This window comes from Oenanthe melanoleuca, chromosome 25 (assembly GCF_029582105.1).
Source record: "Oenanthe melanoleuca isolate GR-GAL-2019-014 chromosome 25, OMel1.0, whole genome shotgun sequence".
NCBI lineage: Eukaryota > Metazoa > Chordata > Aves > Passeriformes > Muscicapidae > Oenanthe > Oenanthe melanoleuca.
Genome location: NC_079358.1, coordinates 1,955,278 through 1,982,980, shown reverse-complemented (window position 1 = coordinate 1,982,980; position 27,703 = coordinate 1,955,278). Strand labels below are relative to the sequence as shown.

The window sequence follows — 27,703 nt, the reverse complement described above, 5'->3', positions numbered from 1 at the left end:
CGGTTCCAGAATCCCCTCGGAAATCACGGGATGATTCAGGTTGGAAAAGACCCCGCCTGGAATATTCCCGGCGTTTTGGGGGCTCGGCTCCTTGGAAGGAATTTTTGTCCAGCCGCGGAATCGCGGCTCGGGTTGGGAAAATACCCCCAGACCCCATTCCAGGAACTTAAACCCCAACTTCCCAAATTCCGCCCTAATTCCAAAGGTTTGTGCACACAAGCGCCGCGGGGAGGTCTGCGGGGCGGACCCGCCGAACCAGGAAACGCGGAGCCCAAAATTTAACCCCAAAAGCTGTGGAAAAACTCAATCCCTGCCCAGGAAACCCCTGGAAAAACTCGGGAGCGGGCAGGGTGCGGGCAGTGTCACCTCCTGGCACCTCCCGAATCCCGCGCAAAGGTCCCGGTTCCGCCCGTTTATTTAAACAAACATTCCCGGAGAGGGACAAATCCCGGGAATTCCCAGCAGGGACACGGAGCCCGGCGGCCGCGTGGCTCCGGCCTCGGGAATTTGGGATTTTCCGGGGGTTTCTGGCAGCTTTTCCTTCTCCCGGATATTCCTGCGAGGTGGGAATTGCTTCCCCCCGGGGGTGCTGAGAGCCCGCAGGTGCCTCCGGAGCGGGATGGAGCCGATCCAGCCGGGATTGACCCTTTCCGTGCTGGCTTTTCCCAGGAAATGAGATCCCGCCTGGATCCGGCTGTGCTGGGATTGTCCGAGGTGTGTGACCCGTCCGGAGCCGGGACAAGGTGGGGATGGGGGCAGAGCCAGGGATTTGGGATCCAGCCCCCTGGATTTGGGATCCAGCCCCAGGGATTTGGGATTCACCCCAAGGATTTGGGATCCAGCGCCAGGGATTTGGGATTCACCCCAAGGATTTGGGATTCAGCCCAAGGGATTTGGGATCCAGCGCCAGGGATTTGGGATTCAGCCCCAGGGATTTGGGATTCAGCCCCGTGGATTTGGGATCCAGCGCCAGGGATTTGGGATCCAGCCCCCTGGATTTGGGATCCAGCGCCAGGGATTTGGGATTCACCCCAAGGATTTGGGATTCAGCCCCAGGGATTTGGGATTCAAACCCACGGATTTGGAATTCAGACCCAGGGATTTGGGATTCAGCCCCGTGGATTTGGGATTCACCCCAAGGATTTGGGATCCAGCCCCCTGGATTTGGGATTCACCCCAAGGATTTGGGATCCAGCCCCAGGGATTTGGGATCCAGCCCCAGGGATTTGGGATTCACCCCAAGGATTTGGGATCCAGCCCCAGGGATTTGGGATCCAGCCCCGTGGATTTGGGATCCAGCGCCAGGGATTTGGGATCCAGCGCCAGGGATTTGGGATCCAGCGCCAGGGATTTGGGATTCACCCCAAGGATTTGGGATTCACCCCAAGGATTTGGGATTCAGCCCAAGGGATTTGGGATTCAGCCCCAGGGATTTGGGATCCAGCGCCAGGGATTTGGGATCCAGCCCCAGGGATTTAGAATTCAGCCCCGTGGATTTGGGATCCAGCCCAAGGGCTTTGGGATTCAGACCCACGGATTGGGGATTCAGACCCACGGATTTGGGATCCAGCCCCAGGGATTTGGGATTCATACCCACGGATTTGGGATTCAGACCCAGGGATTTGGGATTTAGTCCCAGGGATTTGGGATCCAGCCCCGGGGATTTGGGATTCATACCCACGGATTTGGGATTCAGACCCACGGATTTGGGATCCAGCCCAAGGGCTTTGGGATTCAGCCCCGTGGATTTGGGATCCAGCCCCAGGGATTTGGGATTCAGACCCACGGATTTGGGATTCAGCCCCAGGGATTTGGGGTTCTGCCGGCAGCGGGATGGAGAAGTGGGAATGCTCCGGGGGGAGAAGGAATTCTTGCCCTTGGGGCAGGGAAACTGAGGCACGAGGTCACCCCCACCCTGCCCTAGGGCGCTTTGGGGCTGCCCGGCCCCTCCCCCCGCTGAATTATCCATAAATCCCACTGGAGTCGGGAAGGGGCGGTTTGACCCCGGGGGGGACACGGGAGCTGTTCCCGACCCCTAAAAACCGCTGGGAAAGGGGATGGGGGGTGCCGAGGGCTGTGGGGGAGGGGGGGAGAGGGAGCGGCACCCCCGGATCTGCGGGAAAAGGGTTAACAGGGAGAAGGATCCGGTTCGCCGAGTGGTTCCTGGTTTGTTTGGAGTGCGGGAGGGGAGGGGGAGGGGGCGCGGGACCCCGGGAATCGGGAATCTCCGGGCTGGGAGCCGGGACCTCGGGAATTGGGAATTTCCGGGTTGCACCGACCTCTAATCCCGCTTCCCACGGCCCGCAGGTAGGTGCGGGGTGACCCGGGGTGACCCGGGGTGACCTGGGGTGACCCGGGGATGGCCTGACCCCCCTGAGCCCCCCTGAGCCCCCCGGCCCCACCGTCACCTCTGCGGTGACACCCAGCCCCGTCCCCGGTGTCCCGGACACCCCGGTGGGACACGGGACCCCCGAGGTCACCCCGAGGTCACCCCGAGGTCACGGCCCCCGAGTCGCCCCCCCAGCCCCGCATCCCGGCCCTTCCCAAAATCCCGGGAGTGTCCTGGGAAAGCCCCGGGGGAGGCGCTGCCCAAATTCCGCCCCGAACCCTCGGGAATCGCGGCCGGGTCCAAGGAGGGGCGGAGAAGGGCGGGATGGATCCCCCCGTCCCCTCCCCCGGGATTTGGGGACACCGATCCATTCCCGTGCTGGGGAATTCTGATCCCGCACCCGCTCGGGATCCAAACCCCGCGGAGCCGCCGCTCCCGGCATTTGGGATTTGGGGATTTGGGGATTTGGGGGTCCCGTCCTTTCCCAGCCGACTCCCCGCTCCGGATTCGCATCCCGGGATTCCCAGCAGGTTTTGGGAAACCCCCGCGCATCCCGCTGGTTTTTCTGCTCCTGGATGAGCCCGCGAGCCCCAAAATCCGCGGGGGCCTCGCGGGTTCCTGGAGGTGCCCTGGAGCCATGAAATCAAATAATGATATTTTTTTTTTTATGATTCCGTATTTATTATTCCCCGGCAGATCCACAAAGGAAAGCGGTTTTTTTATAATCAGCTGACCGGGCTGGGAATGTGAAAACAGGAAAACGGGCTGAGCTCATCCCAGCGCATCCCAGCGCATCCCAGTCCCCTCCCTGTCCCCAGCGGGGTGAGTCTGCCCAGGGCCGGGGCGGGTGCGCCAGGCGGGAACGGTGTCGGGGTTTGGGGATCCACCGGGATTTGGGGATCCACGGGACCGGGGCCAGGAGGGAGCAGCCGGGTCGGGATGCTCAGGGGGTGTCGGGGTTCTGGGAGGGGTGTCGGGATTCCCAGGGGTCTCCCAGTCTCATGTGGGTTTTTAGGGGGCCATGGCCAGGCTGAAATCCCCCAGATCCCATCTCAGATCCCACCCCAAACCCGCCCCGTTCCCATCCCAAATCCATCCCAAATCCCTGGTGCCCCCCAGTCCCCCTAAACTCCCGGGACCGGCTGCTCCGGGGGGTTTATCTCTCCCTCGGGAGGAATTTGGGGGGTCAGATGAGCTGCATCCTTGCGGGGTCCCCCTGGGGTGGGGGTTCCCATTTCCATTCCCAGTCCCACTATCCCATTCCCATTATTCCCATTATTCCCATTATCCCATTCCCATTATCCCATTCCCATCCCCATTCCCATTCCCATTATCCCATTCCTATTATTCCCATTATTCCCATTATTCCCATTATCCCATTCCCATTATTCCCATTCCCGTTCCCAGTATCCCCATTCCCATTCCTGTTCCTGGTCCCATTATTCCCATTACTCCCATTATTCCCATTATCCCATTCCCGTTCCCATTATTCCCATTCCCATTATTCCCATTATTCCCATTATTCCCATTATTCCCATTATTCCCATTATTCCCATTATTCCCATTATTCCCATTCCCATCCCCATTCCCATTCCTGTTCCTGGTCCCATTATTCCCATTACTCCCATTATTCCCATTATCCCGTTCCCGTTCCCATTATTCCCATTATTCCCATTATCCCCATTATTCCCATTATCCCGTTCCCGTTCCCATTATTCCCATTCCATCCCCACCCCACATCCCCCTTCCCAGCCGCTCTCATCCCGAATTCCTGCCGGTTTAATGAGTAACCAGCTCGGGGGGGGTTGGAGTGTCCCGGGGTTTGGGGACCCTCCGGCCCCGCGGGGACACAGGAATGAGACCCCCCCCCAAAATTCATCTCCCCCCGACCCCTTCCCGCAGCCCCGAGCGGCGCCCCCCCTCCCTGGAGCCCCCCGACATGGAGGGGGCCGCGCCCCCGAGGCGCCGCTGCGTGTCCGTCCTGGAGCCGGGCACGGGCTGGGAGGAGGAGGAGGAGGAGGGGGAGGAAGGACGGACCCCCGGGGTGCCCCTGCGCAGGGCCCGGGCGCTCCGCAGCTCCCTGGATCCGTTCCGGCGGCACAGCTGGGAGCCGGGCCGGGACCCGCGCAGGTACGGGGCAGCACCCCGAGCCCCCTCCCCAAATACAGGGGGGACCCGAGCCCCCTCTCCAAACCAGGGGGCTCCTGTGTCCCCCATCCCCAAATCCAGGGGTCTCCCCGAATCCTCTCCCCAAATCCAGGGGGCTCCCTGAACCCCCATCCCCAAATCCAGGGGTCTCCTGTGTCCCCCATCCCCAAATCCAGGGGTATCCAGCACCCCCCATCCCCAAATCCTGGGGTCTCCTGTGTCCCCCATCCCCAAATCCAGGGGTCTCCTGTATCCCACATCCCCAAATCCAGGGGTCTCCTGTGTTCCCATATCCAAATCCAGGGGTCTCCTGCGTCCCCCATCCCCAAATCCAGGGTTCTCCTGTGTCCCCCAAATCCAGGGGGCTCCTCTGTCCCATCCCCAAATCCAGGGGTCTCCAGCACCCCCCATCCCCAAATCCAGGGATCTCCTGTATCCCACATCCCCAAATCCAGGGGTCTCCAGCACCCCCTACCCCCCAAATCCAGGGGTCTCCTGTGTCCCCCATCCCCAAATCCGGGGGTCTCCTGTGCCCCCTATCCCCAAATCCAGGGGTCTCCCCGAACCCCCATCCCCAAATCCAGGGGTCTCCTCTGTCCCATCCCCAAATCCAGGGGTCTCCAGCACCCCCCACCCCCCAAATCCCGGCACTGCCATCCTGCATGAGCAGGGACCCCCCGAATTCCCTGCCCGCGGTTTGGGGGTGTCCCCGCTCTGAAGCCCCCCCCGTTCCCCAGCGGGAGCCCCGATCTCGGCTGCAGCTCGGGGCAGCTGGGGGGGCTCTGGCGGCCCCCCCGGGACCCCCGCAGGGCGCCCCTGGTGCACAGCAGCGACGACCTGGACTCGCTGCTCTCGCAGGACGAGGAGGACGCGGCCGATGTGAAGGTTGGTGGCACTCCTGTCACCGCGGGGGTGGCCCGGCACCCACCTGAGCTGGGGGGGACACACGGACCCCCGGGGAGGGGATTGCTGTGAGAAAGTCGCGTCCTGGTGGCTTTGTCACCCACCCTGGGTGGCTTTGTCACGGTCCCGGCGGCTTTGTCACCGCCCCAAGTGGTTTGGTGGCTCTGCCATCATTTTGGGTGACCCTGTCGTCGCTCTGGGTGGCTTTGCCATCCCCCCCAGGTGGCGTTGTCATTGTCCCGGTGTGACTTTGCCATTGTCCTGAGGGGCTCTGTCATCATCTTGAGCGGCTTTGCCACGGCCCTGGTGGCTCTGTCATTGTCGCCGTGCCTTTGCCATCACCCTGGGTGGCTTTGCCATTGTCCGGAGTGTCTTTTGGGCCAGGACACTCCTTCCCAGCCCTGCCCCCCCCCGGAGCGGTTTCCTTTTGGGTACCGAGGCGGGGAGGTGGCAGGGCCGCTGGGGTGGCAGTGCCACTGTCGCTGTCCCCTCTGGCAGGAGGACGCGTGGAGGCTCCCGGCGCCCCGGGGCTGGTCCCGCTGCAAATCCGCGTCTCTCGGTGTCATCGCCAGTGTCCCCAGCGAGGAGGGTGAGTCTGTCACCCCCCCGGGACCCTCGTGTCCCCCCGGCGCTGTCCCCGCTCCGACCTCCCCGGTAACGACCCAAAATCGATGGCGCTGCCGCCGCTGTTAATTACGGCCCCGCTCCTCGCGGCCCTTTTGGAAATTCCTTTTCCTTTTTCCAGCTGCCGAAATTCCCTGGTTCGCCTCCCAGCAGAGCCTGGTCAGCGGGTGAGTCCCCTCCTGTCCCCTCGGTGTCCCCCTCCTGTCGCCTCTCTGTCCCCTCCTGTCCCCTCCCCGCGCCTGTCACAGCCCATTCCCGTCCTCATTAGGGAATCGTCACCCCGGGGGCTGGCCCGGAGCCCCGCGGGGACGAGCGAGGACAGGGACAGGGACAGGGCTGGGGACAGGGATGGGGACAGGGACGGGGACAGGGATGGGGACAGGGACAGAAACAGGGACAGGGACAGAAACAGGGACAGGGACAGTGACAGGGCTGGGGACAGGGACAGGGACAGGGACAGGAACAGGAACAGGGATGGGGACAGTGACAGTGACAGGGACGGGGACAGGGACAGCGATGGGGACAGCGACGGGGACAGGGATGGGGACACCTGGCCCGCATCGCCGCAGGGGAAAGGGCTTTTCCCCCCTCCAAGGTGGCTCGTCCCCCTCTGAAGGTGACTTGTCCCCACCCGAGGTCATCTTGTCCCCTCCCCACGGGTGATTTATCTCCAGGGGTGGCTCGTCCCCTCCCACGGGCATTTGTCCCCTTCAGGGGGAATTGTTCCCTTCCAAGGGTGGCTTTTGTCCCCCCCGGGGGTATTTTGGCGCCTCCAAGGCCGCCTTGTCCCCGTCCGAGGATGTCCCCAAGGAACCGGGACCACCCAGCACAGGGGGGACCCCCCAAACTCGGGGCTGCGCCCCCAGACCCGCTCCCTAAATGGAGGGGCAGAGACACGGGGGGGGGCCCGGAAGGGACAGAGGGGGCTCGGGGGGGGACAGGGGGGGCTCCCCCGGCTGGGAGCGGGGAGGGGACACGGACGCTCCTCCCCGTTCCCGGCGGGGACAGAGCGGGATTGTCCGGCGGGATTGTCCGGGGGAATTGTCCAGCGGGATCCTCCTCCTGCAGCGCCGGGAGCCGCGAGCGGCTGGCGGGGGAGGCGGGGACCCCCCCGGGCCGGGAAGGGACCCCCCTGGACAGGACCCTCAGCTTCATCCGCAGGATGACCGGGAAGACAAAGGTAGGGAAGGGAAGAAAAAAAAAAAAAAAAAAAAAAAAAAAAAAAAAAAAAAAAAAAGCGGGCGGTGGGATCGGCTCGGCGGGAAAACAACGGGAAAACAGCGGGGAAACAGCGGGAAAATAGAGGGAAAACAACGGGGAAACAATGGGAAAACAACGGGGAAACAGCGGGAAAACAATGGGAGAAACCCGGGGAAAAAAGAAACGGGAGAACAACGGGAAAAGCGGGAGAGAAACGGGATAACAACGGGATATCGGGATAATGCCGGGATAAAGGGAGAATGAATAACGCGATGATAACGGGACAATAACCGGGGGTAGCGGGATGGGTTATGGGATGCTCCGCCGTGCCTCAGTTTCCCGGCTCCGCTCCGTGCCGCGGGATGTGAGGGAGGAAAATGGGGGATTTGCTCGGGGAAGGGACCCCGAGCGGGTCCCGAGCGGGTCCCGGCCCCTCCCGCCGCCATCCCTCCCTCGGGAACGTTTTCCGCCCGCTCCTTCCCCTCCCGTGCCTCAGTTTCTCCATCTCCCGTTCCTTGGGTGACTCTGGGGAGGCGCGTCCCCCCCAGATCCCCGTTTCGGGGGGAGGAGCTGAGGCAGGAGGGGTCGCGGCTTTGTCCCGGTTTTGGGGGGCCCAGCCCGGCTCGGCCCCCCCGCTCGGAGCCGTTAATCCCTCCCGCCCTTCCCGCCGGATCAGCCGCCAGCTGTTCCCATCTGGGGGGGAAAAAAAAACCTCCAAACCCGCCCGGCGGGACCGGCCCAGCCCCGGCACAGCCCGGACCGGCCGAAGGAGCCGTTCCTTGGGATGTTTTTTGGGATTGTTCGATTGTTTGTTGGGGATTCTGTAGGGAAAAGGCGCCTGGAAGTTGGGGGGGGGCCCCGATGGGGACGTGGAAGAAATTATTCTTCCCCAAACGGGAAGGAAAAATAATCCCGCTCTGGGGGGGCTGCGGAGACACCCCCAGACCCGGCACGGGGTGTTGTGGTGAGGGGTCCCCCCGAGTCCAGGACCCCCCCCCCCGTTTTCCTCCTTCCGCCCCCGCGGGGTTTTCCCGTGCGGATCCACGTGGGAAGCGCGGCCGGACCCCGCCGAGCATCCGGAGGCCTCGCCGGGGGTTCCTCCCGGGGATTTTTGGGCTGTTTTGGGGCCTCCCGAGATATTTTTGGGGTGTTTTGGGACCTCCCTAGATTTTTTGGGGTGTTTGGTGTGTCCCTAATTTTTTTGGGGGTGTTTTTGGGCTTCCCCAGATTTTTTGGGGGTGTTTTGGGGCCTCCCGAGGATTTTTTTGAGGGTGTTTTGGTGTCTCCCGAATTTTTTTTGGGGTGTTTTGGGGTCTTCCGAGGTTTTTGGGCTGGTTTTGGGGTACCGGCCGGGGAGCGGGAGACGAAAATTTTGGGTGTATCCGGGAGGAAATGAGGAATCGGGAATGTGGGGAAAATGGGGGGGGGGTCTGACCACGTCCCCCTCCCCCCCTCTCCGGGGCCCCCCGGGGGTTTGATTCCGCTTTGGTGACCAGGAGTTAATTAAAAGCCGCACTTTAATTAAAACCCAGCCTAAGGAGGCCGGGAAGGAGCCGGGGATGAGGCGGGAATGAGTCAGAACCGAGGCCCAGCCGCTTTTCACGGACCTGCTCGGATCCTGGGCTCGGCACGTCGGATAAACCCCGAATCCCAAATTTTTCCTGGGAATGCCGAGCCCATCCTTCTTCCCTTCTGCCGCGCCGGATGCGGCCGCAATTCCCTGTTTTCCAGCCGGGGATGGTGACACCTCTCCTTGGTGGTTTTTCCTGGTTGTTCATTAACCCCAGCGCTGCCGGGGTCCCGTCCCCTCGGTGCCGCCGGGCTGGGAAATGCGGGATAAAGGGATTTTTAATTTCCTAAAGCGTCTGGAACTGGGGGATGGCTTTGTCCAGGTGGCACTTGGGGACTTTGTGGTCCCCAAAAAGCCGCAGCTGGGACCGGGAGCGTTATCTCGGGCCCGGCAGTGGAGCTGATCCGATAAATCCTGGCTTATCCCGGCGGAGTTAATGTTCAACCGGGTGACGCCAGCCCAGCTCCCGGTGCCAAGGCCTCTCCCGAGTTTTGCGGGGGGAAAAGCAACATTTTCCAAAAATAGCGTCTTTATCCCGATTTTCCATCCGCAGGGAAGCGGCAGCAGCCGTGGGGGGCTCCCCGGGCAGGGTCCAGCCTGGATTTGTGTCACCCCAAAACGGGGTGCCCAGGGCTCGGGGGTTTGGGGGGGCGGAATCCCGAGGGATTCGCTGATTCCTTTTGGGATCGCAGCGCTGCTGTCACGCCGGGATGGGACGGGGGTTTCCAGGGACGGTGTGAGGGGGGAAACTGAGGCACGGAGAGGAAGGGCTGGACTCGGGGCCGCATCCGGGCGGCGGGGCCGGAGCAGGGGGGACCCCGAGGGGCGACCCCGAGGGATGCCGGGCGCGATCCGGGTGGCTCCGGGCACGGATTCCACGGGAATTCCGTGGGTGGGGAGCGGGGATGGATCCGGGGAGCGATCCCAAGAGATGCCGGGCTGCGATCTGGGGGGATTGCAGCGGCTGATCCACGGGATTTAGGGACACAGATCCCCGGGATTCAGGGACACAGATCTCTGGGATTCAGGGACACAGATCCCCGAGATTCAGGGACACAGATCCCCGGGATTCAGGGACACAGATCCCCGGGATTCAGGGACACAGATCCCCGAGATTCAGGGACACAGATCCCCGGGATTCAGGGACACAGATCCCCGAGATTCAGGGACACAGATCCCTGGGATTCAGGGACACAGATCCCCGGGATTCAGGGACACAGATCCCCGGGATTCATGGACACAGATCCCCGGGATTCATGGACACAGATCTCTGGGATTCAGGGACACAGATCCCCGGGATTCATGGACACAGATCTCCGGGATTCAGGGACACAGATCTCTGGGATTCATGGACACAGATCCCTGGGATTCAGGGACACAGATCTCTGGGATTCAGGGACACAGATCCCCGAGATTCAGGGACACAGATCCCTGGGATTCAGGGACACAGATCTCCGGGATTCAGGGACACAGATCTCTGGGATTCAGGGACACAGATCTCTGGGATTCAGGGACACATCCCCGGGATTCATGGACACAGATCTCTGGGATTCAGGGACACAGATCCCCGGGATTCAGGGACACAGATCCCTGTGATTCAGGGTCACAGATCCCCGAGATTCAGGGACACAGATCCCAGGGGATGCTCTGGTGGTGACCAGAGCTGGGCTGAGTCCAGAGTCTGATTCCTTGGGATGTTTGGGAGCCGATTCCGGGGATGCTGATCCCGATCCTGGGGATGCAGATCCCGGTTCCGGGGATGCTCATCCCAAACCCGGGGTGACTCCGGGGTGCCGATCACGCGGGTGCCGGTCCCCGGAGGCAGATCCCGGCAGGATCCCGGGGTTCTGGGCCGGATCCCGGGGTTCTGGGCTGGATCCCGGCCGGATCCCGGGGTTCTGGGCCGGATCCCGGGGACCCCGCGCGAACAAAGGCCCCGCGGGCAGCACGAGGCCGGGGGGCGGCGCGACCCGCCCCCGGGGGGCGGGACCGAGAGAGACCGGGCAGGGACCGGGAGCAGCGGGAGCACCGGGAGGGACCGGGAAAGAGCCGGGAAAGAGCCGGGAAAGGACCGGGAAAGGACCGGGAAGCGGCGGGAGGGAGCCGGGAGCGCTCCCTGGATTATGTCCCGTATCGAGTCGCTGTCGCGATCCAGGAGCGCCAAGGTGGGTCTGGGGGTGCGCAGCCCCCCCCTCACCGAGCGGGGTCCCCCCTCTTCCAGCCCGTCTTGGGGTGCGGGGGGGGCTTTTCCCTGTTTGGGGGGGAAGGGAGGGGTCACCCCATCCCTCACCCCGACTTGGGGGTTCTGCCTGCGGCCCCGGGGGGGGTTTGGGGATTTTTTGGGGTGATGCTCGGGGGTGGGGGCGGGGGGGGTCAGGCGCTTCGGGGATCCCAATCAAAGGGGGCGGAGGGTGAGGAGGGGGCGAGGCCCCCCCCCAGCTGCTCCGCATTGTGCATCAGGGGGTGCTGGCTGGAACAAGGACCCCCCTTCCCCCATCCCGCAGCTCGGGGGACCCCCCCGAGTGTCCCCCAATTCCTCCGCCGCCCCCCAAACTTCGCCCCGACTCTTCCTCTCCCTCCCCTCCCCGCGGCCGCAGCTCCGGGCGACGCGAGGATGAGGATGAGGAAGTCGCCGTCCCCTCCTGCCGGGCGGGGCGGGGGGGGGGGGGAAAAGAAGTTTTAGGGACCCCTCACCCCAATTTTATCGCTCTCCGTGATGACAAACCCGAGGGGAGGGGTCGGGGAGGGGGAAACTGAGGCACGGGGCGCGCGCGGCTCCGACCCCCGTGACCGTGGGCATGTGGCAATGCCGGCGTGGCGAAACGGGCCCGGGGGGGCTGGGGGGGCTGGGGGGGCTCTGTGCCCCCCCCGGACCCCAGTTCACCCCAAAAATGAGATTTTTTTGGAGGGGAGAGCGGGACCCCCGCCGCGACCGCTCGTGGACGCGCTGAGGTGGTTCGGCCTGAGCTGGGGGGAATTTGGGGGTGCCCCCACCCCAGGAGGGGTTTGGGGGCCTCAGGAGGGGTTTTGGGGGCTCAGGGGGCGGTTTTGGGGGGTCAGGGGGCGGTTTTGGGGGCCTCAGGGGGGGGTTTTGCGCAAGGGGAAGTGGTTGTGTGTCCCCGCTCCGCCCGGGGGAAATTGTGGGTTTTTTTTGTTTAAAAAAAGTTTCGTCCGAGACGTTTTGGCCCCACCCAGGTTTGGGGGGGTCGGGGGGACACTTTGAGGGTGGGGTGACCCCCAGTGTGTGACAGCGCCCCAAAAACTCCTCCCCAGCCCCGAGCGGAGTTTTGGGGCGCGGAGGGGCCGGAACAGGAACCCCAAAAATCCCCGTTTCTATTTAAAGCGCTGGAACTTCCTCCGCCCCCGCTGCCCGCGGGGGGGGCGCGGCCACTGAGCCCCCCCCCCCCCATTTTTGGGGGTCTTTTTGCGTCCCCCCAAACCTGCGCTGGTCCCTTTGCAGACGGGTGCGGGACCCCCCCCAAATTCCCCCAAATTCTCGGAGTTTTTTTGGGGGGTTGCGCGGTGTGAGGTCCCCCCTCCCCTGAGGTTTTTTTTTTTTTTTTTTTTTTGGGGGGGTCCCTTTGGAGACCCCCGGGCCGGGGGAGGAGGGGCAGGAAGCGGCTCCCGCCTTTGTCTGGCGCGGTTCGGTTTCCTTCGCGCGGGGGGGGGGGGGGGGGGGCTAAAATAAGGAGAAAAACACGGAAATCGGGCAAGGGAGAAAAGCGAGAAGGAAAGTCGGGAGGGGGGAAGAGAAAGAAAAACGGTAAAAAAAAAAAAAAAGAAAAAAAAGTGGAGGGGGGAAAGCGAAGAAAAAAGGAAAATAGGATGTAAAAAAGGGAAAAGAAACGGGGGGAAAGCAGTGAAGGAGGAAAAATCTGTTAAAAAAGAAAAAGGGTAAAATAAGCAGAAAAAAAAAGGAAAAATAGTAAAAAAGGGGAAAGGCGGTAAAAAAAGGGGAGGATGAAAGTGGAAAGAAAATCGGGGGTGGAAAAGGAAAGAAAAGCAGGAAGATAAAGGAAAGAAAGTGGAGGGGAGGAAAGGGAAAAAAATAGGGAGAGAAAGGGCGAAAAGAATAAAGGGAAAGCGAATTTAAAAAAAAAAAAAAAAAAGCAAAAAATGAAAGATAAAGAAAGGAAAGCAAATAAAGGGAGGTAAAGAAAAAAAAAATAAAGAAAGAAAAGAAAAGGAGGAAAATAAAAGGAAAATAAACAAAACCAGCGGAGCAGAGGGAAAATCAAAGGAAAACAAACAAGCGGGCGGGAACAATCGCGCGCGGGGCGGATGTCGCCGCCGATGTCGCCGCCGATGTCGCGGCCGGAGGCGCCGCCGGGCTCGGGGGGCCGGGATGTGCTGCTGCTCCTGCGCCCCCTTCCCCCCGGAGCCCCTGCGACCCCCGGGGGCAGAGACGGTGAGACCCCCGAGCCCGGCGGGGGGAAAAGGGACACGGGGGGACAGCGGGACACGGGGGGACACGGGGGGGATACTGGGGGACACGGGGGTGGCACTGGGGTGGCACTGGGGTGGCACTGGGTGGGATACTGGGGGCACTGGGGGGACACAGGGGACAGGGGGGACACGGGGGGGATACTCGGGGGACACGGGGGGACACTGGGATAGCTCTGGGGGGACACTAGGGGGATACTGGGGGGTAATGGGGTGGAACTGGGGGGCACTGGGGGGACACGGGGGTGGCACCGGGGTGGCACTGGGGGGAACACTGGAGGGACACTGGGGTGGCACTGGGATGGCATTAGGGGGACACGGGGGTGGCACTGGGGGATACTGGGGGCACTGGGGGGACGGGGGGGATACTCGGGGGACACGGGGGGACACTGAGATAGCTCTGGGGGGATACTGGGGGACACTAGGGGGATACTGGGGGATACTGGGGGATACTGGGGTGGAACTGGGGGACACGGGGGTGGCACCGGGGGGGCACTGGGGAACACTGGGGGGAGACTGGGATGGCACTAGGGGGCACTGGGGGGAGACTGGGTGGCACTGGGGGACACTGGGGGGAACACTGGAGGGACACTGGGGTGGCACTGGGATGGCATTAGGGGGACACGGGGTGCCACTGGGGGATACTGGGGGGAGACTGGGTGGCACTGGGATGGCACTGGGGGACACTGGGGGGACATTGAGATGGCACTGGGGGGCACTGGGGTAGCACTGGGATGGTGGCACTGCGGGGGATACTGGGGGACACTCGGAGGGCACAGGGTGGCACCGAGATGGCACTGGGGGGACACTGGGATGGCACTGGGGGGCACTGGGGTGACACGGGGCTGGCAGTGGGGACACTCGGGGGACACGGGGGGAACACTGAGATGGCACTGGGGTAGCACTGCGGGACACTGGGTGGCATTGGGGGACACTGGGGGAATACTGGAGTGGCACTGGGAGAACATGGGGTGACAGGGGGGACACTGGGGTGGCACTGGGGGGACACTGGGTGGCATTAGGGGGACACTGGGGGACACTGGAGTGGCACTGGGGTCCCGATTGTGCTCAGTGGGATCCCACTGGTGCCCACGGGGTCCCACTCCTGCCCCGTGTCCCCCCCCCAGGCTCCCCCGGGGGTCCCTCAGCGTCTCCCGATCTCGGGGGGGCCGGGACAGACACCGGGACCCCCCTTTGGCGTTGGGAAGGGGAGCTGGGGGGGGGGTCCCGCCGCTTTTGGGGGGCTCCGGGTCGGCTCAGCCGGTGCCAGGCACGGCCGGGGGGGGCACAAAGGCGTCTCTGTGCCCGTGGGGGCGCGCGGGGGGGGGGGTCCGGGCCGAGCGTGGGGACACTCGAGGTGACACCAACCCTTCCCCGCGTGGGGGGCTCCGCGGTCCCCACCCCCCGTTATTATTTTTGGGGAAGAAAAAGAGCGAAACGCCAAAATCTGGTTAAAAATAAGAGGTGGGGGCCGCGCTGAGGACGACGGGGCAGCGTCACCTCCCGGCTGCGCCCCCGCACCCCGTCCCCATTGGGGCTGTGCCGGGGGGGGGATCGCGCATCCCTCCGCATCCCGGCCGCGGTTGCCGTGGAGACGGAGGATGCTGAGCGGCGGCGGCGGCGAGCGCGGCGCTCCGAGCCCCAGCCCGGCGCTGCCCCGGCCGCTCCCCGCAGCCATGAGCCGCGTCCCCAGAGCCGCGGGGGGACCCGCGGGGGGACCCGCGGGGCGGCCGCGCTGCCGCAGCCCCGTCAGGCGTCCGGTGCCGCTGTCCGGGCAGGGCAAGGACAAGGAGAGGATGAAGGAGGGCAAGGAGAAGGACGCGCGGTACACCAACGGGCACCTCTTCACCACCATCTCCGTGTCGGGCATGACCATGTGCTTCGCCTGCAACAAGAGCATCACGGCCAAGGAAGCGCTCGTGTGTCCCAGTGAGTGCCCCCGGGGCAGCGGGGGGAGGTTCCAGCCGGGTGTGCCCGCGGGAAGGGGGGACCTGGAAGGGTTTGCCCGGGGGGGATGTGGCAGGGTGGGATTGACACGGTGGAATCGCCGGGGTTGGCTTTGCCAGGGGGGATTTTCCAGGGTAGAATTGCCATGGTGGCATTGCTGGGGTGGATTTTCCAGGGTGGATTTTATGGGGTGGCTTTGCCAGGGGGGAATTTTCCAGGGTAGAATTGCCATGGTGACATTGCTGGGGTGGCTTTGTCAGGGGTAGATTTGATGGGGTGGCTTTGCCAGGGGGGATTTTCCAGGGCAGAATTGCCACAGTGGCTTTGCCAGGGTGGATTTGGTGGGGTCAATTTGGTGGGGTGGCTTTGCCAGGACAGAATTGCCACGGTGGCTTTGCCAGGGTGGATTTTCCAGGGCAGAATTGCCATGGTGACATTGCTGGGGTGGCTTTGCCAGGATGGATTTTCTAGGGCAGAATTGCCACAGTGGCTTTGCCAGGGCAGAATTGCCATGGTGGAACTGCTGGGGTGGCTTTGCCAGGATGGATTTTATGGGGTGGCTTTGCCAGGGTGGCTTTTCCACCCTGGTTTTGCCAGGGTGGTTTTGCCAGGACAGGATTTCCAGGGCGAATTCTCCAGGATGAGATTTCTGGGGTGGCTTTGCTGCGGTGGCTTTGCCAGGGTGGCTTTTCCACCCTGGTTTTGCCAGGGTGGCTTTGCCAGGCTGGATTTGATGGGTTGGCTTTGCCAGGGCAGAATTGCCAGGGCAGGATTTCCAGGGCGAATTCTCCAGGATGAGATTTCCAGGGTGGCTTTGCTGGGATGGAACTGGCAGGATTGGTTTGCTGGGGTGGCTTTGCCAGGATGACTTTTTCTGGGGTGGCTTTGCCGCAGTGACTTTTGCAGCGTGGAGCTGCCAGGGTGGCTTTGCCGGGGTGGCTTTGCCGCAGTGGCTTTTCTGAGGAGGCTTTTTTTGGGATGACTTTTTTTGGGGTGGCTTTGCTGGGGCGGAATTGCTGGGGTGGCTTTGCCGGATTGGATTTGCCGCAGTGGCTTGGGTGGCTTTTTTTGGGATGGCTTTTTTGGGGTGGCCTTGCCACCATGACTGTGCCGCGGTGGCATTTCCAAGACGGATTTTCTGGAGTGGCTTTTGCCCTTTGGCATGGCACCGCAGTGCCCAGGTTTTTTTGGGTTGGTGCCCTGCAGCAGGTGATGGTTTCCCTGCCCTGGCACACCCTGGGCTGGCTCTGGTGGCCCCGGGCTGGCGCTGGTGGCCCCGGGCTGGCGCTGGTGGCCCCGGGCTGGCGCTGGTGGCCCCAGGCTGGCGCTGTGCCCTCGGGGCTGGGCGGCTGCTCGCTGGCAGCTGCGGCTCCGGCTGATCCGCATCCACCCGCATTCCCACCGCATCTGCTGCCGTCGCTCCGCCGGGGTGCGGGGGAGGAGGGCTGGCAGGAGAGTCCCCGTGGCCTCTCCGTCACCTCTGTCACCTCCCCGTGTCCCCCAGCCTGCAACGTCACCATCCACAACCGCTGCAAGGACACGCTGCCCAACTGCACCAAGGTGAAGCAGAAGGTGAGCGCGGGTGAGGCGAGCCCGGGGGCGATTTGGGAACGGGGGATGCGGGAACTGGGGACACGCGAGGACAGTGAGTGACGCTCCCGCTCCCCCGCAGCAGCAGAAGGCGGCGCTGCTGAAGAACAGCTCAGCGCTGCAGTCGGTGTCCCTGCGCAACAAGAGTGAGTGGGGGGAGCTTCCCTCCCTTTCCTTTCCTTTCCTTTCCTTTCCTTTCCTTTCCTTTCCTTTCCTTTCGCCTTTCCTTTCGCCTTTCCTTTCCTTTCCTTTCCTTTCCTTTCCTTTCGCCTTTCCTTTCCTTTCGCCTTTCCTTTCCTTTCCTTTCCTTTCCTTTCCTTTCCGGGTGTCCCTGCACAGCCTGGGGGGTGGCAGGGGGTCCCCAGCACCCACCCCCGCTGTCCCCCCCCAGATGCCATCCGGGAGCGCCCCAATTCTGCCATCTACCCCTCGGAGAGTTTCCGCCAGACGCTGCTGGGGCCGCGCCGGGGCCGCCCCTCCCTGTCGCTCTCCAAGAGCGTCTCCACCACCAACATCTCAGGGTAAGGGCGGGAACCGGGGGGCACAGGGGGGTCCGGGGGTGTCCCCAGTGTCCCCACCGTGTCCCACCCGCCCCCCTCAGGACGTTCAACGATGACTCCCCGCTGGGCATCCGGCGGATCCTGTCCCAGTCCACGGATTCCCTCAACATGCGCAACCGGACGCTGTCGGTGGAGTCGCTGATCGACGAAGGTGGGGACGCGGCGGGGACGGGGCGGGGACACGGGGGAGGGGCGCGGGGACTCGACGGGGATGTCACCCGCAGGCCCCGACGTCATCCTGAGCCAGCTGCTGAGCGACCTGGAGGCGGACGGGAAGGAGTTCGAGGCGGATTCCTGGAGCCTGGCGGTGGATAACAGCTTCCTGCAGCAGCACCGCATGGACGTCATGAAGAGACAGGATGTCATCTACGGTGAGGGCAGGGGACAGGGGACACAGGGGTAAAGACATGGGGAATGTGAGGACAGGAAAGGGACACAGGGACAGGACAGGGGACACAGGAAGAGGGTGAGGAAGAAGGAATTGGGACACTGGGACAGAGGATGCAGTCATGAGGACACAGGGCCAGGCTGGGTGGCTGTTCCTGGGGTCCTGTCCCTGCCCCTGGGGTCCTGTCCCTGTCCCCTCTGTGCTGTCCCTGTCCTCGGAGGTGATGTCCCTGTCCTTGGGGGTGCTGCCCCTGTCACTGTCCCTTGTCCCTGTCCCCCATCCCTGTCCCTCTCCCTGGGGGTGCTGTCCTTGACCCTTTTGCTGTCCCTGTCCCATCTCTGTCCCTGTCCCATTGGGTGCTGTTCCTGTCCCTGTCTCTCTCCTGTTCCTGTCCCTCTCCCATCCCTGTCCCATCTCTGTCCCTGTCCCTGCCCCTGTCCCTGTCCCATCTCTGTCCCTGTCTCTCTCCTGTTCCTGTCCCTGTCCCATCTCTGTCCCTGTCCCAGTCCCTGTCCCTGTCCCTGTCCCTGTCCCTGTCCCTGTCCCTGTTGCATCCCTGTCCCTTTCCCGTCCCTGTCCCATCCCTGTCCCTGTCCCGTCCCTGTCCCATCTCTGTCCCTGTCCCTGTTGCGTCCCTGTCCCATCTCTGTCCCTGTCCCTGTTGCATCCCTGTCCCATCCCTGTCCCTGTCCCATCCCTGTCCCAGTCCCTGTCCCATCTCTATCCCTTTCCCTGTCCCTGTCCCATCCCAGTCCCTCTCCCGTCCCTGTCCCATCCCTGTCCCTGTCCCGTCCCTGTCCCATCCCTGTCCCGTCCGGTCCCGCCCCTGGTGACCGCGCCGTGCCCCCGCAGAGCTGATGCAGACGGAGCTGCACCACGTGCGGACGCTGAAGATCATGGGCGCCCTGTTCCGCAGGGCGATGCTGGAGGAGCTGCAGCTGGACCCCGGCACCGTCCAGCGCATCTTCCCCTGCCTGGACGAGCTCAGCCACATCCACGAGCGATTCCTGGCCCAGCTCCTGGAGCGGCGCCGGGAGTCGCTGGCGCAGGACAGCAACAAGAACTTCGTCATCGACCGCCTCGGTGACATCCTGGTCACCCAGGTGGGCGGGGCCACGGGGGAGCGGGGTGGGATACAGGGGGGTGTGGATTTTGGGGATGGGATACAGGGGGATGGGGGAAGAGGGGGATGGAATACAGGGGGATGAGGATTTTGGGGGATGAGGGAATGGGGGGATGAGGATTTTGGGGGAATGGGATACAGGGGGATGGGATACAGGGGGATGAGGATTTTGGGGGATGAGGAAATGAAGGATGGGATACAGGGGGATGAGGATTTTGGGGGGATGGGGGAATGGGGGATGAAGATTTTGGGGGAATGGGATACAGGGGGATGGGATACAGGGGGGTGGGATACAGGGGGATGAAGATTTTGGGAGATGGGATATGGGGGGATGAGGATTTTGCGGGGATGGGATACAGGGGGATGAGGATTTTGGGGGCATGAGGATTTTGGGGTGGGGATAATGGGGGCCTGGAAAGCAGGATGCTCTGGGGTGGGGATGCCCAGGGGTGCAGAGTGGGGATGCCCAGGGGGAGATGCCCGGGGGGGATGCCCAGGGGTGCAGGGGGGTGCAGGGGGGTGCTGATGCCCAGGGGGGGATGCCCAGGGATGCAGGGGGGTGCTGATGCCCAGGGGGGGATGCCCAGGGGTTCAGGGGGTGCTGATGCCCGGGGGGGATGCCCGGGGGTGCAGGGGGTGCTGATGCCCAGGGGGGGATGCCCGGGGGGGATGCCCGGGGGTGCAGGGGGTGCTGATGCCCCCTCCCTGCCCAGTTCTCGGGCCCCAGCGCGGAGCAGCTGCGCAAGGCCTACGCCGAGTTCTGCAGCAAGCACACCAAGGCGCTCAAGGAGTACAAGGACCTGCTGGCCCGGGACAAGCGCTTCCAGCAGTTCATCCGGGTGGGCCCCACGGGACCCCGGGCTGGGGATGGGGTCTCTGTCCCCTGGAGGGACCCCCGGGATGGGGATGGGGGTCTCCCTGCACCTTCCAGGCTTTGTGCCCCGGTGGGAAACTCTTCTCCCAACTCCGTGCCTCAGTTTCCCCACTGAGCTCCGGGGGGTTCCCTGCTCTGGGGGGTCCCTGCTGACGCTGTCCCCCCCTCTCCCCCGCCCAGAGGGTGACACGCTCCCCCCTCCTCCGCCGCCACGGCGTCCCCGAGTGCATCCTGCTGGTGACGCAGCGCATCACCAAGTACCCCGTGCTCATCGAGCGCATCCTCAAGAACTCCAAAGGTGCCGGGACGGGCCGGGAAGGGGTCGGGAGGGGTCGGGAAGGGGCCGGGACGGGGCAGGAGGGGCCGGGACGGGGCCGGGATGGGAAGGGGTCGGGACGAGCCGGGTCGAGACGGGTTCGGTAAGGGGTCGGGACGGGCCGGGAAGGGACCGGGGTGGGTCGGGACGGGGCAGGAGGGGCCGGGACGGGGCAGGAGGGGCCGGGACGGGGCCGGACCCGCGATTTGCGGGCGGGGCCGCAGTTCCAACTTCCCCGCCCCGCCCGCAGACAACGAGGGGGACTGCGCCGACCTGTCGCGGGCGCTGCGGCTGGTGAAGGAGCTGCTGTCGGCCGTGGACGAGGAGGTTCACGCGTGGGAGCTGCGGGGACGTCTGTGGGACGTTTTCCGGCGCGTGGACCCGCGGGCCAAGGTGCCGCTGCTGTGGGACAGCCGCCCCGGCGCCTTCGGCAGGGACGAGCTGCTGCGCAGGAAGCTGGTGCACAGCGGGGGGATGCTCTGGAAAACGGCGGCCGGGCGCTTCAAAGGTGGGAAAAGGGGGGAAAAAAGGGGGTTGGGGGATGCCCCGGGAGCAGGGGATGGGGATGGGGGGCCCGCGGGGTCAGGGGGTGAAGCCCCCCCCCCCGCTCACCCCGCTCGCCCCAGATGTGCTGGTGCTGCTGATGACGGACGTGCTGGTGTTCCTGCAAGAGAAGGACCAGAAATACACGTTCCCCATGCTGGTGAGGAGCCCCCTCCTCACCCCGAGCCCCTGGGGCTCTGGGGCAGCGCTCCCCAACCCCAGTGCTCCCCAGTCTGAGTGCTCCCTATTCCCAGTGATCTCCATTCCCAGTGCACCCCATTGTCAGTGATCTCCATTCCCAGTGCTCCCCAATCCCACCATTCCCCATTCCCACCACTCCCCATTCCCAGCTCTCCTGAATCCCACCACTCCCCATTCCCAGCTCTCCCCAATCCCACCATTTCCACCACTCCCCATTCCCAGCTCTCCACTCCCCATCCCCAGCTCTCCCCACTCCCAGTTCTCCATTCCCCATCCCCAGCTCTCCCCATTCCCAGTGCACCCCAATCCCAGCTCTCCCCATCCCCAGCTCTCCCCATTCCCAGTATTCCCAGTATCCCCAGCTCTCCCCATTCCCAGTGCACCCCAATCCCAGCTCTCCCCATCCCCAGCTCTCCCCATTCCCAGTATTCCCCATCCCCAGCTCTCCCCATTCCCAGCTCTCCCCACTCCCAGCTCTCCCCATCCCCAGCTCTCCCCATTCCCAGTATTCCCAGTATCCCCAGCTCTCCCCAATCCCAGCTCTCCCCACTCCCAGCTCTCCCCATCCCCAGCTCTCCCCATTCCCAGTATTCCCAGTATCCCCAGCTCTCCCCATCCCCAGCTCTCCCCATTCCCAGTATTCCCAGTATCCCCAGCATCCCCAGCTCTCCCCATCCCGAGCTGTCCCCACTCCCAGTATCCCCAGTATCCCCAGCTGTCCCCACTCCCAGTATTCCCAGTATCCCCAGCTCTCCCCATCCCCAGCTCTCCCCATCCCCAGCTCTCCCCACTCCCAGTATCCCCAGTATCCCCAGCTCTCCCCACTCCCGCTCTCCCCATTCCCAGTATCCCCAGTATCCCCAGCTCTCCCCACGCCCGCTCTCCCCGCTCCCTCAGGACAAGCCGGCCGTCATCTCGCTGCAAAACCTGATCGTGCGTGACATCGCCAACCAGGAGAAGGGGATGTTCCTGCTCAGCGCGGCGCCGCCCGAGATGTACGAGGTGCACGCGGCCTCGCGCGACGACCGCAACCACTGGATGAAGGTCATCCAGCAGGCGGTCAGCCTGTGAGTGCCCGGGGCTGGGGGCAGCTGGGACCCCCCCGGGGGTCTGGGGGTCTCTTTGGGTAGCAGGGTGGGTGTGGGGTGATGGGGCTGGGGGTCCCGCTCTGATCCCCCCATCCCATCCCGGCTCTCCCAGCTGTCCCAGCCGCCAGGATTTCCCCCTGATTGAGACGGAGACCGAAGCGTCCCTGAGGAAGCTGAAAGGTGGGGGGGGTCATCCTTGGTCATCTCGTTCCATCCCATTGATCCCGTCCCATTGATCCCGTCCCATTGATCCCATCCCATCCAATCCCACTGATCCCGTCCCATTGAGCCCATCCAATCCCATTGATCCCATCCCATTGATCCCGTCCCATTGATCCCATCCCATTGATCCCATCCCTGTTCCATCCCAGTGATCCCATCACTGATCCCATCCCATCATCCCATCCCATTGATCCCATCCCTGTTTCATCCTATTAATCCCATTGATCCCATCCCATCCCATCCCATCCCATCGATCCCATCCCATCCCATCCAATCCCATCGATCCCATCCGTATTGCATCCCATTGATCCCATCCCATTGATCCCATCCCTGTTTCATCCCATTGATCCCATCCCTGTTCCATCCCATTGATCCCATTGCTGTTCCATCCCATTGATCCCATCACATCCAATCCATTGATCCCATCCCATCCAATCCCATTGATGCCATTCCATCCAATCCCATTGATCCCATCCCATTGATTCCATCCCTGTTCCATCCCATTGATCCCATCCCATTGATCCCACCCCATCCCATCGATCCCATCCTTGTTCCATCCCTGTTCCATCCCATTGATCCCATCCCAGTGATCTCATCCCATTGATCCCATCCCTGTTCATCCTATTGATCCCATTGATCCTATCCCATCCCATCCAATCCCATCGATCCCATCCCATCCAATCCCATCGATCCCATCCCTGTTGCATCCTATTGATCCCGTCCCATCTCATCCCATCCCATTGATCTCATCCCATTGATCACATCCCTGTTGCATCCCATTGATCCCATCCCATCCAATCCCATCGATCCCATCCCTGTTCCATCCCATTGATCCCATCCCAGTGATCTCATCCCATTGATCCCATCCCTGTTCATCCTATTGATCCCATTGATCCTATCCCATCCCATCCAATCCCATTGATCCCATCCCATCCAATCCCATCGATCCCATCCCTGTTGCATCCTATTGATCCCGTCCCATCTCATCCCATCCCATTGATCTCATCCCATTGATCACATCCCTGTTGCATCCCATTGATCCCATCCCATCCCATCCCATTGATCCCATCCCTGTTCCACCCCATTAATCCCACCCCATTAATCCCACCCCATTCTCCCACCCCCTTCTCCCACCCCCCCGCTCTGACCCCAATTCCCCGCGCCCCTCTCCAGAGCGGATGGAGCAGCACGACCGGCAGATCGCGGCGCTGCTGGAGGACAAGGTCGGCATTTTTGCCGACATGCTGGCGCTGGGCAGCGGCTCCGAGCCCCCCCCGGCCCCCCGAGGGACCCCCTTCCCTGGGGACCCTGCCCGCGGCCCCCGCGGGGACGTCCTGCTGCACGACGCCATCCGGGAAGGTACCGAGGGAGGGAAGGAAGGGAAGGGAAAGGGAAAGGGAAAGGGAAAGGGATGAAGGGGTGGGAAGGGATGGGAAGGGGAGCTACAGGATGGCATGAGGGAGTGAGAAGAGGTGGGAAGGGGAGGGAAGGGCAGGTACGGGATGCTCCAGGGTGGGATGGATACTTCAGGATGCCCCAGCATGTCCTGGGATGCCCCGGGATGTTCTGGGATGCCCCGGGATGTTCTGGGATGCCCCGGGATGTTCTGGGATGCCCCAGGATGGGGAAACTGAGGCAGTGGGAGGGGCTCACGCTGCTCTTCCCCTGCAGTGGAGTGCCTGAAGGAGATTTTCACGGGGTGCCCCCGGGATCGGGACCAGAACCAGAACCAGAACAACCCCCCCGAGGCCGAGAGCTGCCCCAGCCCCAGCGCCAGCAGTAAGGGGGGGACAGGGGGAGGGGGTGCTGGGTTGGGGGAACCCCCAGGACCCCCGTGGGGCTCACCCAAAATTCCCCTGCAGACGGCGACTCCGGCAGCGTCAACGGCTCCCTGGAATTCCGGGCGGATCCGGACGCTGGGCAGAGGGTGAGCTGGGGAGGGGGCTCTGGGGGGGGCTCTGGGGACCCCCAGCCCAGGCTGGGACCCTCAGTGTCACCTCACCCTCTCTGCAGGACGGGAATGGGAACCAGGTCCCGCCCAGGGGATCCCAGGAGGTGAGGAAAGGGTTTTGGGGTCGGGGGGTGGCGGCTCAGGGTCTCCCCTCGATGTGGCACTCGGGGTTCACCCCCCCCCCCAAAAATCCTGTCCCCCACAGGAGATCAACCAGCGCCTGGTGAACCTGTACGGGCTCCTGCTGCGGCTCCAGGTGGGACAGGGGGACAGGGACGGGGAGAGGGGACCAGGGGGCACCCCCTGCCCAAGGCATGCTGCTCCCAAATCCATCCCATCCCCTGTCTCCTTTTTGTCCCCTTCCCATTCCCCTTTCTTCTTATTTCCCCTGAGCCCTCTTTGCCCCAATTCCCCCCATTCCCCCCTTTATCCACTTTTCCCCCTTTTCCTCCATTCTGCTTTTCCTTCATTCCACTTTTCCCCCATTCCTGTTTTCCTCCATTCCCCTTTTCCTCCATTCCCTCCTTTTTCCCCTTTCCTTCATTTCCCCCATTGCCCCCTTTATCCCCTTTTCCCCCGTTTCTTCCATTCCCTCATTTTTCCACTTTCCCCCCTTTTCCCCAATTCCCCCCTTTTCCCCCATTCCCCTTTTCCCCCATTCCCCTTTTCCCCCATTCTGCTTTTCCTCCATTCCCCATTTCCCCCATTCCCCATTCCCCATTCCCATTCCACTTTCCTCCGTTCCCCCCACTCCCCCACTCTCCCTTTTCCCATTCCCATTCCCCTTTTCCCCCATTCCCCCCTTCCCCATTTCCCCCTTTCCCCTTTCCCCCTTTCCCTTTTCCCCCATTCCCTTTTCCCCCATTCCCCCTTTCCCCATTCCCCCCCTTTTGCCCCATTCCCCCCACTCCCCACTCTCCCCACTCTCTCTTTTCCCATTCCCGTCCCCCTGACCCCTTTATCCCCATTCCCCCATTCCCCTTTCCCCCATTTCCCCCTTTTCATTTCCCCCCTTTCCCCCCATTCCCCTTCCCCTTTTCCCCATTCCCACTCCCCCATTCCCCACTCTCCCTTTTCCCATTCCCATTCCCCCATTCCCCACTCCCCCACTCTCCCCTTTTTCCATTCCTGTTCCCCCTGACCCCTTTACTCCCATTCCCCATTCCCCACTCCCCTTTCCCATTCCCGCCCCCCGACCCCTTTATCCCCACTCTCCCCACTCCCCATTTCCCATTCCCCATTCCCCCCATTCCCCTTTTCCCCCTCTCTGCCTTTTCGCATTCCCCTTTATCCCCTTTCCCCCATTCCCCCCCATTCCCCATTCCCCATTCCCCCCATTCCCCCATTTCCCTTTTTCCACTTTTCCTCCATTCCCTCCTTTTTCTCTTTTCCCCCATTCCCTTCATTCCCCCCTTTATCCCCATTCCCCCCATTCCCCCCATTCCCGTTCCCTCTGACCCCTTTCCCCCATTCCCCCCATTCCCATTCCCCATTCCCCCCATTCCCATTCCCCCCATTCCCCTTTTCCCACCCGCTGACCCCTTTCCCGCAGGTGCACCTGACGCACCAGGAGGTGCTGCTGGAGCTGCAGCTGCCCGAGGGGCTGCAGCGGCCGCGGCCGCGCCGGGGCTCGCAGCCGGCGGTGCCGGTGAGCGGGGCGGCCGAGCCGGGTCCCGGCGCGGAGCTGGCGCTGCTGCAGCGGCAGCACGGGCTGGTGCAGGAGGAGCTGAGCCGCTGCCGCCAGCTCTGCCAGGAGCGGGCGCAGGAGGCGGCGGCGCTGGAGTCGCGGCTGCGGGACAGCGAGCGGGAGCGGGCGCGGCTGGAGCGGGAGCTGCAGGAGGCGCGGGGGGCTCCGGCGGCGCCGCCGAGGGGGAGGAGGGCGGCGGAGCCCCGGCGCAGGAGCCTCCCGGCCGGGGATGCGCTGTACCTGAGCTTCACCCCGCCGCAGGTGGGCGCGGGGGCACCGGGGGCACCGGGAGGATCGGGGAACCGGGGCTAGCGAGGGTACCGGGGGTACCGGGGACACGGGTGTACCAGGGGTACCAGGAGTACTGGGAGTATCGGGGGTACCGGGGACACGGGGATACCGGGGCACCGGGGGTACAGAGGGAACCGGGAGTACCGGGGGTAGCGGGGGAACCGGGGGTACAGAGGGTACCGGGGCACCGGGAGTATCGGGGGTACCGGGAGTGTCGGGGATATCAGGAGCACCGGGGATACCAGGAGTATAGGGGTTACCGGGGATACCGGGGGTACCGGGTGTGGGCGGGCTTGGCACGGCCCGGGGGCAGCCGCGGGTGAGGGGTGCGGTCACTCTGTTTGTGTCCGGTGGTCACTCTGTGTCCTTGGTCACTCTGGTTGTGTCCGGGGTCACTCTGTTTGTGTCCGGGGATCACCCTGGTTGTGTCCGGGGATCACCCTGGTTGTGTCCGGGGTCACTCTGTGCCCGGTGGTCACTCTGGTTGTGTCCGGGGTCACCCTGGTTGTGTCCGGGGTCACTCTGTGCCCGGTGGTCACTCGAGTTGTGTCCGGTGGTCACTCTGTTTGTGTCCGGGGTCACTCTGGTTGTGTCCGGTGGTCACTCTGGTTGTGTCCGGGGTCACTGTGTGTCCGGTGGTCACTCTGTGTCCGGGGTCACTCTGGTTGTGTCCGGGGTCACTCTGGTTGTGTCTGGGGTCACTCTGTTTGTGTCCGGGGTCACTCTGTTTGTGTCCGGGGTCACTGTGTGTCCGGTGGTCACTCGAGTCGTGTCCAGGGTCACTCGTGTTTCCATCCTGACCCCGCTCTCCCCCCGCAGCTCAGCCTCGCCAGCCCCCCCGCCGTTCTCCCGTACCACCCCCCCGCCTTCCCCAGCCCCCGCCAGGAGCTGGAATTCCGCGGCGCCGACCCCGAGCGGCTGCGGGAGGGCGAGGACACCCTGGATGTGCTCCTGGAGGACGAGGGGGGCTTGGGAAGCCGCCACTCCCCCCCCGCCAGCCCCCGAGGTGCGTCCCCGTTTTGGGGGGCGTGGGGGGGGGCAGGTCCCACCCTGCGCTTTCCCATTTTGTAACCTGGAGTTTCCCCGCAGATTTCCTGAGGATGCAGGATATTCCCGAGGAGGCGGAGAACAGCCAGGAGCTGAAGGAGGGCGACGGGGACAGTTAGGGACCCCCGCAGCCCCCCCAGCACCCCACGGTCCCCCCGGGACGCGCCAGGGGTGGATCCAGCTGTGGGGAGCGATTGGAAAAGCGGGATGGGGACGCTGCTATTCCCACGGGAGCCTTACGGGAACGGGGGGGTCCGGTCGCCCCCTCCCCTACTCCAGCCCGGTGGGGCGGGGGTGACATCGTGTCCCCCCTCTTCCCGCTGGGGTTTATTTATTTATTTGGATGTTTTTTGGGGTGCGGGAGGTGGCCCCGGGGTGGGGGGGGGGGATCCTCCCGCTCCTGGGTCAGCGGTGACAGTGACCCCCCCCCCCCGGTGTCGGGGGGCTGCCCAAGGGTGGGGCGGGGAGGGACGGGGTCCCCGCGGATTAATTGTAAAAACAAAGGACAGAAGACATAAAAAATATTAAAAAATCTGGAAAATCGTGAAAATTAAGAGTTTGGAGCTAAAACGAAGGGGTGGGCGGGGGGCTGAGCCGGGGTGTCTCCTCGGCGCAGTGAGTGCGGGGGTCTCGGCCGGGGGGCGATGGGCCGGGTTTG

General features: G+C 63.5%; 1 protein-coding gene across 6 annotated transcripts; it reads left to right on the top strand.

Annotated features, from left to right (window-relative positions):
* Nucleotides 1–304: 304 nt before the first annotated feature.
* Nucleotides 305–27,585, top strand: ARHGEF2 (Rho/Rac guanine nucleotide exchange factor 2). 6 transcript variants are annotated; one of them, XM_056510921.1, is made up of 29 exons: nt 306–563; nt 670–714; nt 3,026–3,151; nt 4,232–4,459; nt 5,215–5,362; nt 5,879–5,969; nt 6,126–6,171; nt 7,073–7,184; nt 14,996–15,146; nt 16,669–16,736; nt 16,837–16,900; nt 17,146–17,275; nt 17,356–17,465; nt 17,539–17,685; nt 18,555–18,805; nt 19,539–19,664; nt 19,880–19,997; nt 20,266–20,523; nt 20,642–20,718; nt 21,657–21,826; nt 21,960–22,027; nt 23,243–23,428; nt 23,741–23,848; nt 23,932–23,996; nt 24,083–24,124; nt 24,226–24,276; nt 25,573–25,968; nt 26,818–27,004; nt 27,088–27,585. In XM_056510921.1, the coding sequence occupies exons 4-29, from the start codon at nt 4,269–4,271 to the stop codon at nt 27,162–27,164; spliced, it is 3,438 nt and encodes a 1,145-aa protein (XP_056366896.1). In that variant the 5' UTR covers nt 306–563; nt 670–714; nt 3,026–3,151; nt 4,232–4,268; the 3' UTR covers nt 27,165–27,585. The 6 variants fall into 6 exon arrangements, with proteins under 6 accessions (XP_056366897.1, XP_056366896.1, XP_056366895.1 ...); XM_056510920.1 differs by having other exon boundaries at nt 670–743; XM_056510922.1 differs by having other exon boundaries at nt 305–743; nt 16,840–16,900.
* The last annotated feature ends 118 nt before the right edge of the window (nt 27,586–27,703 follow it).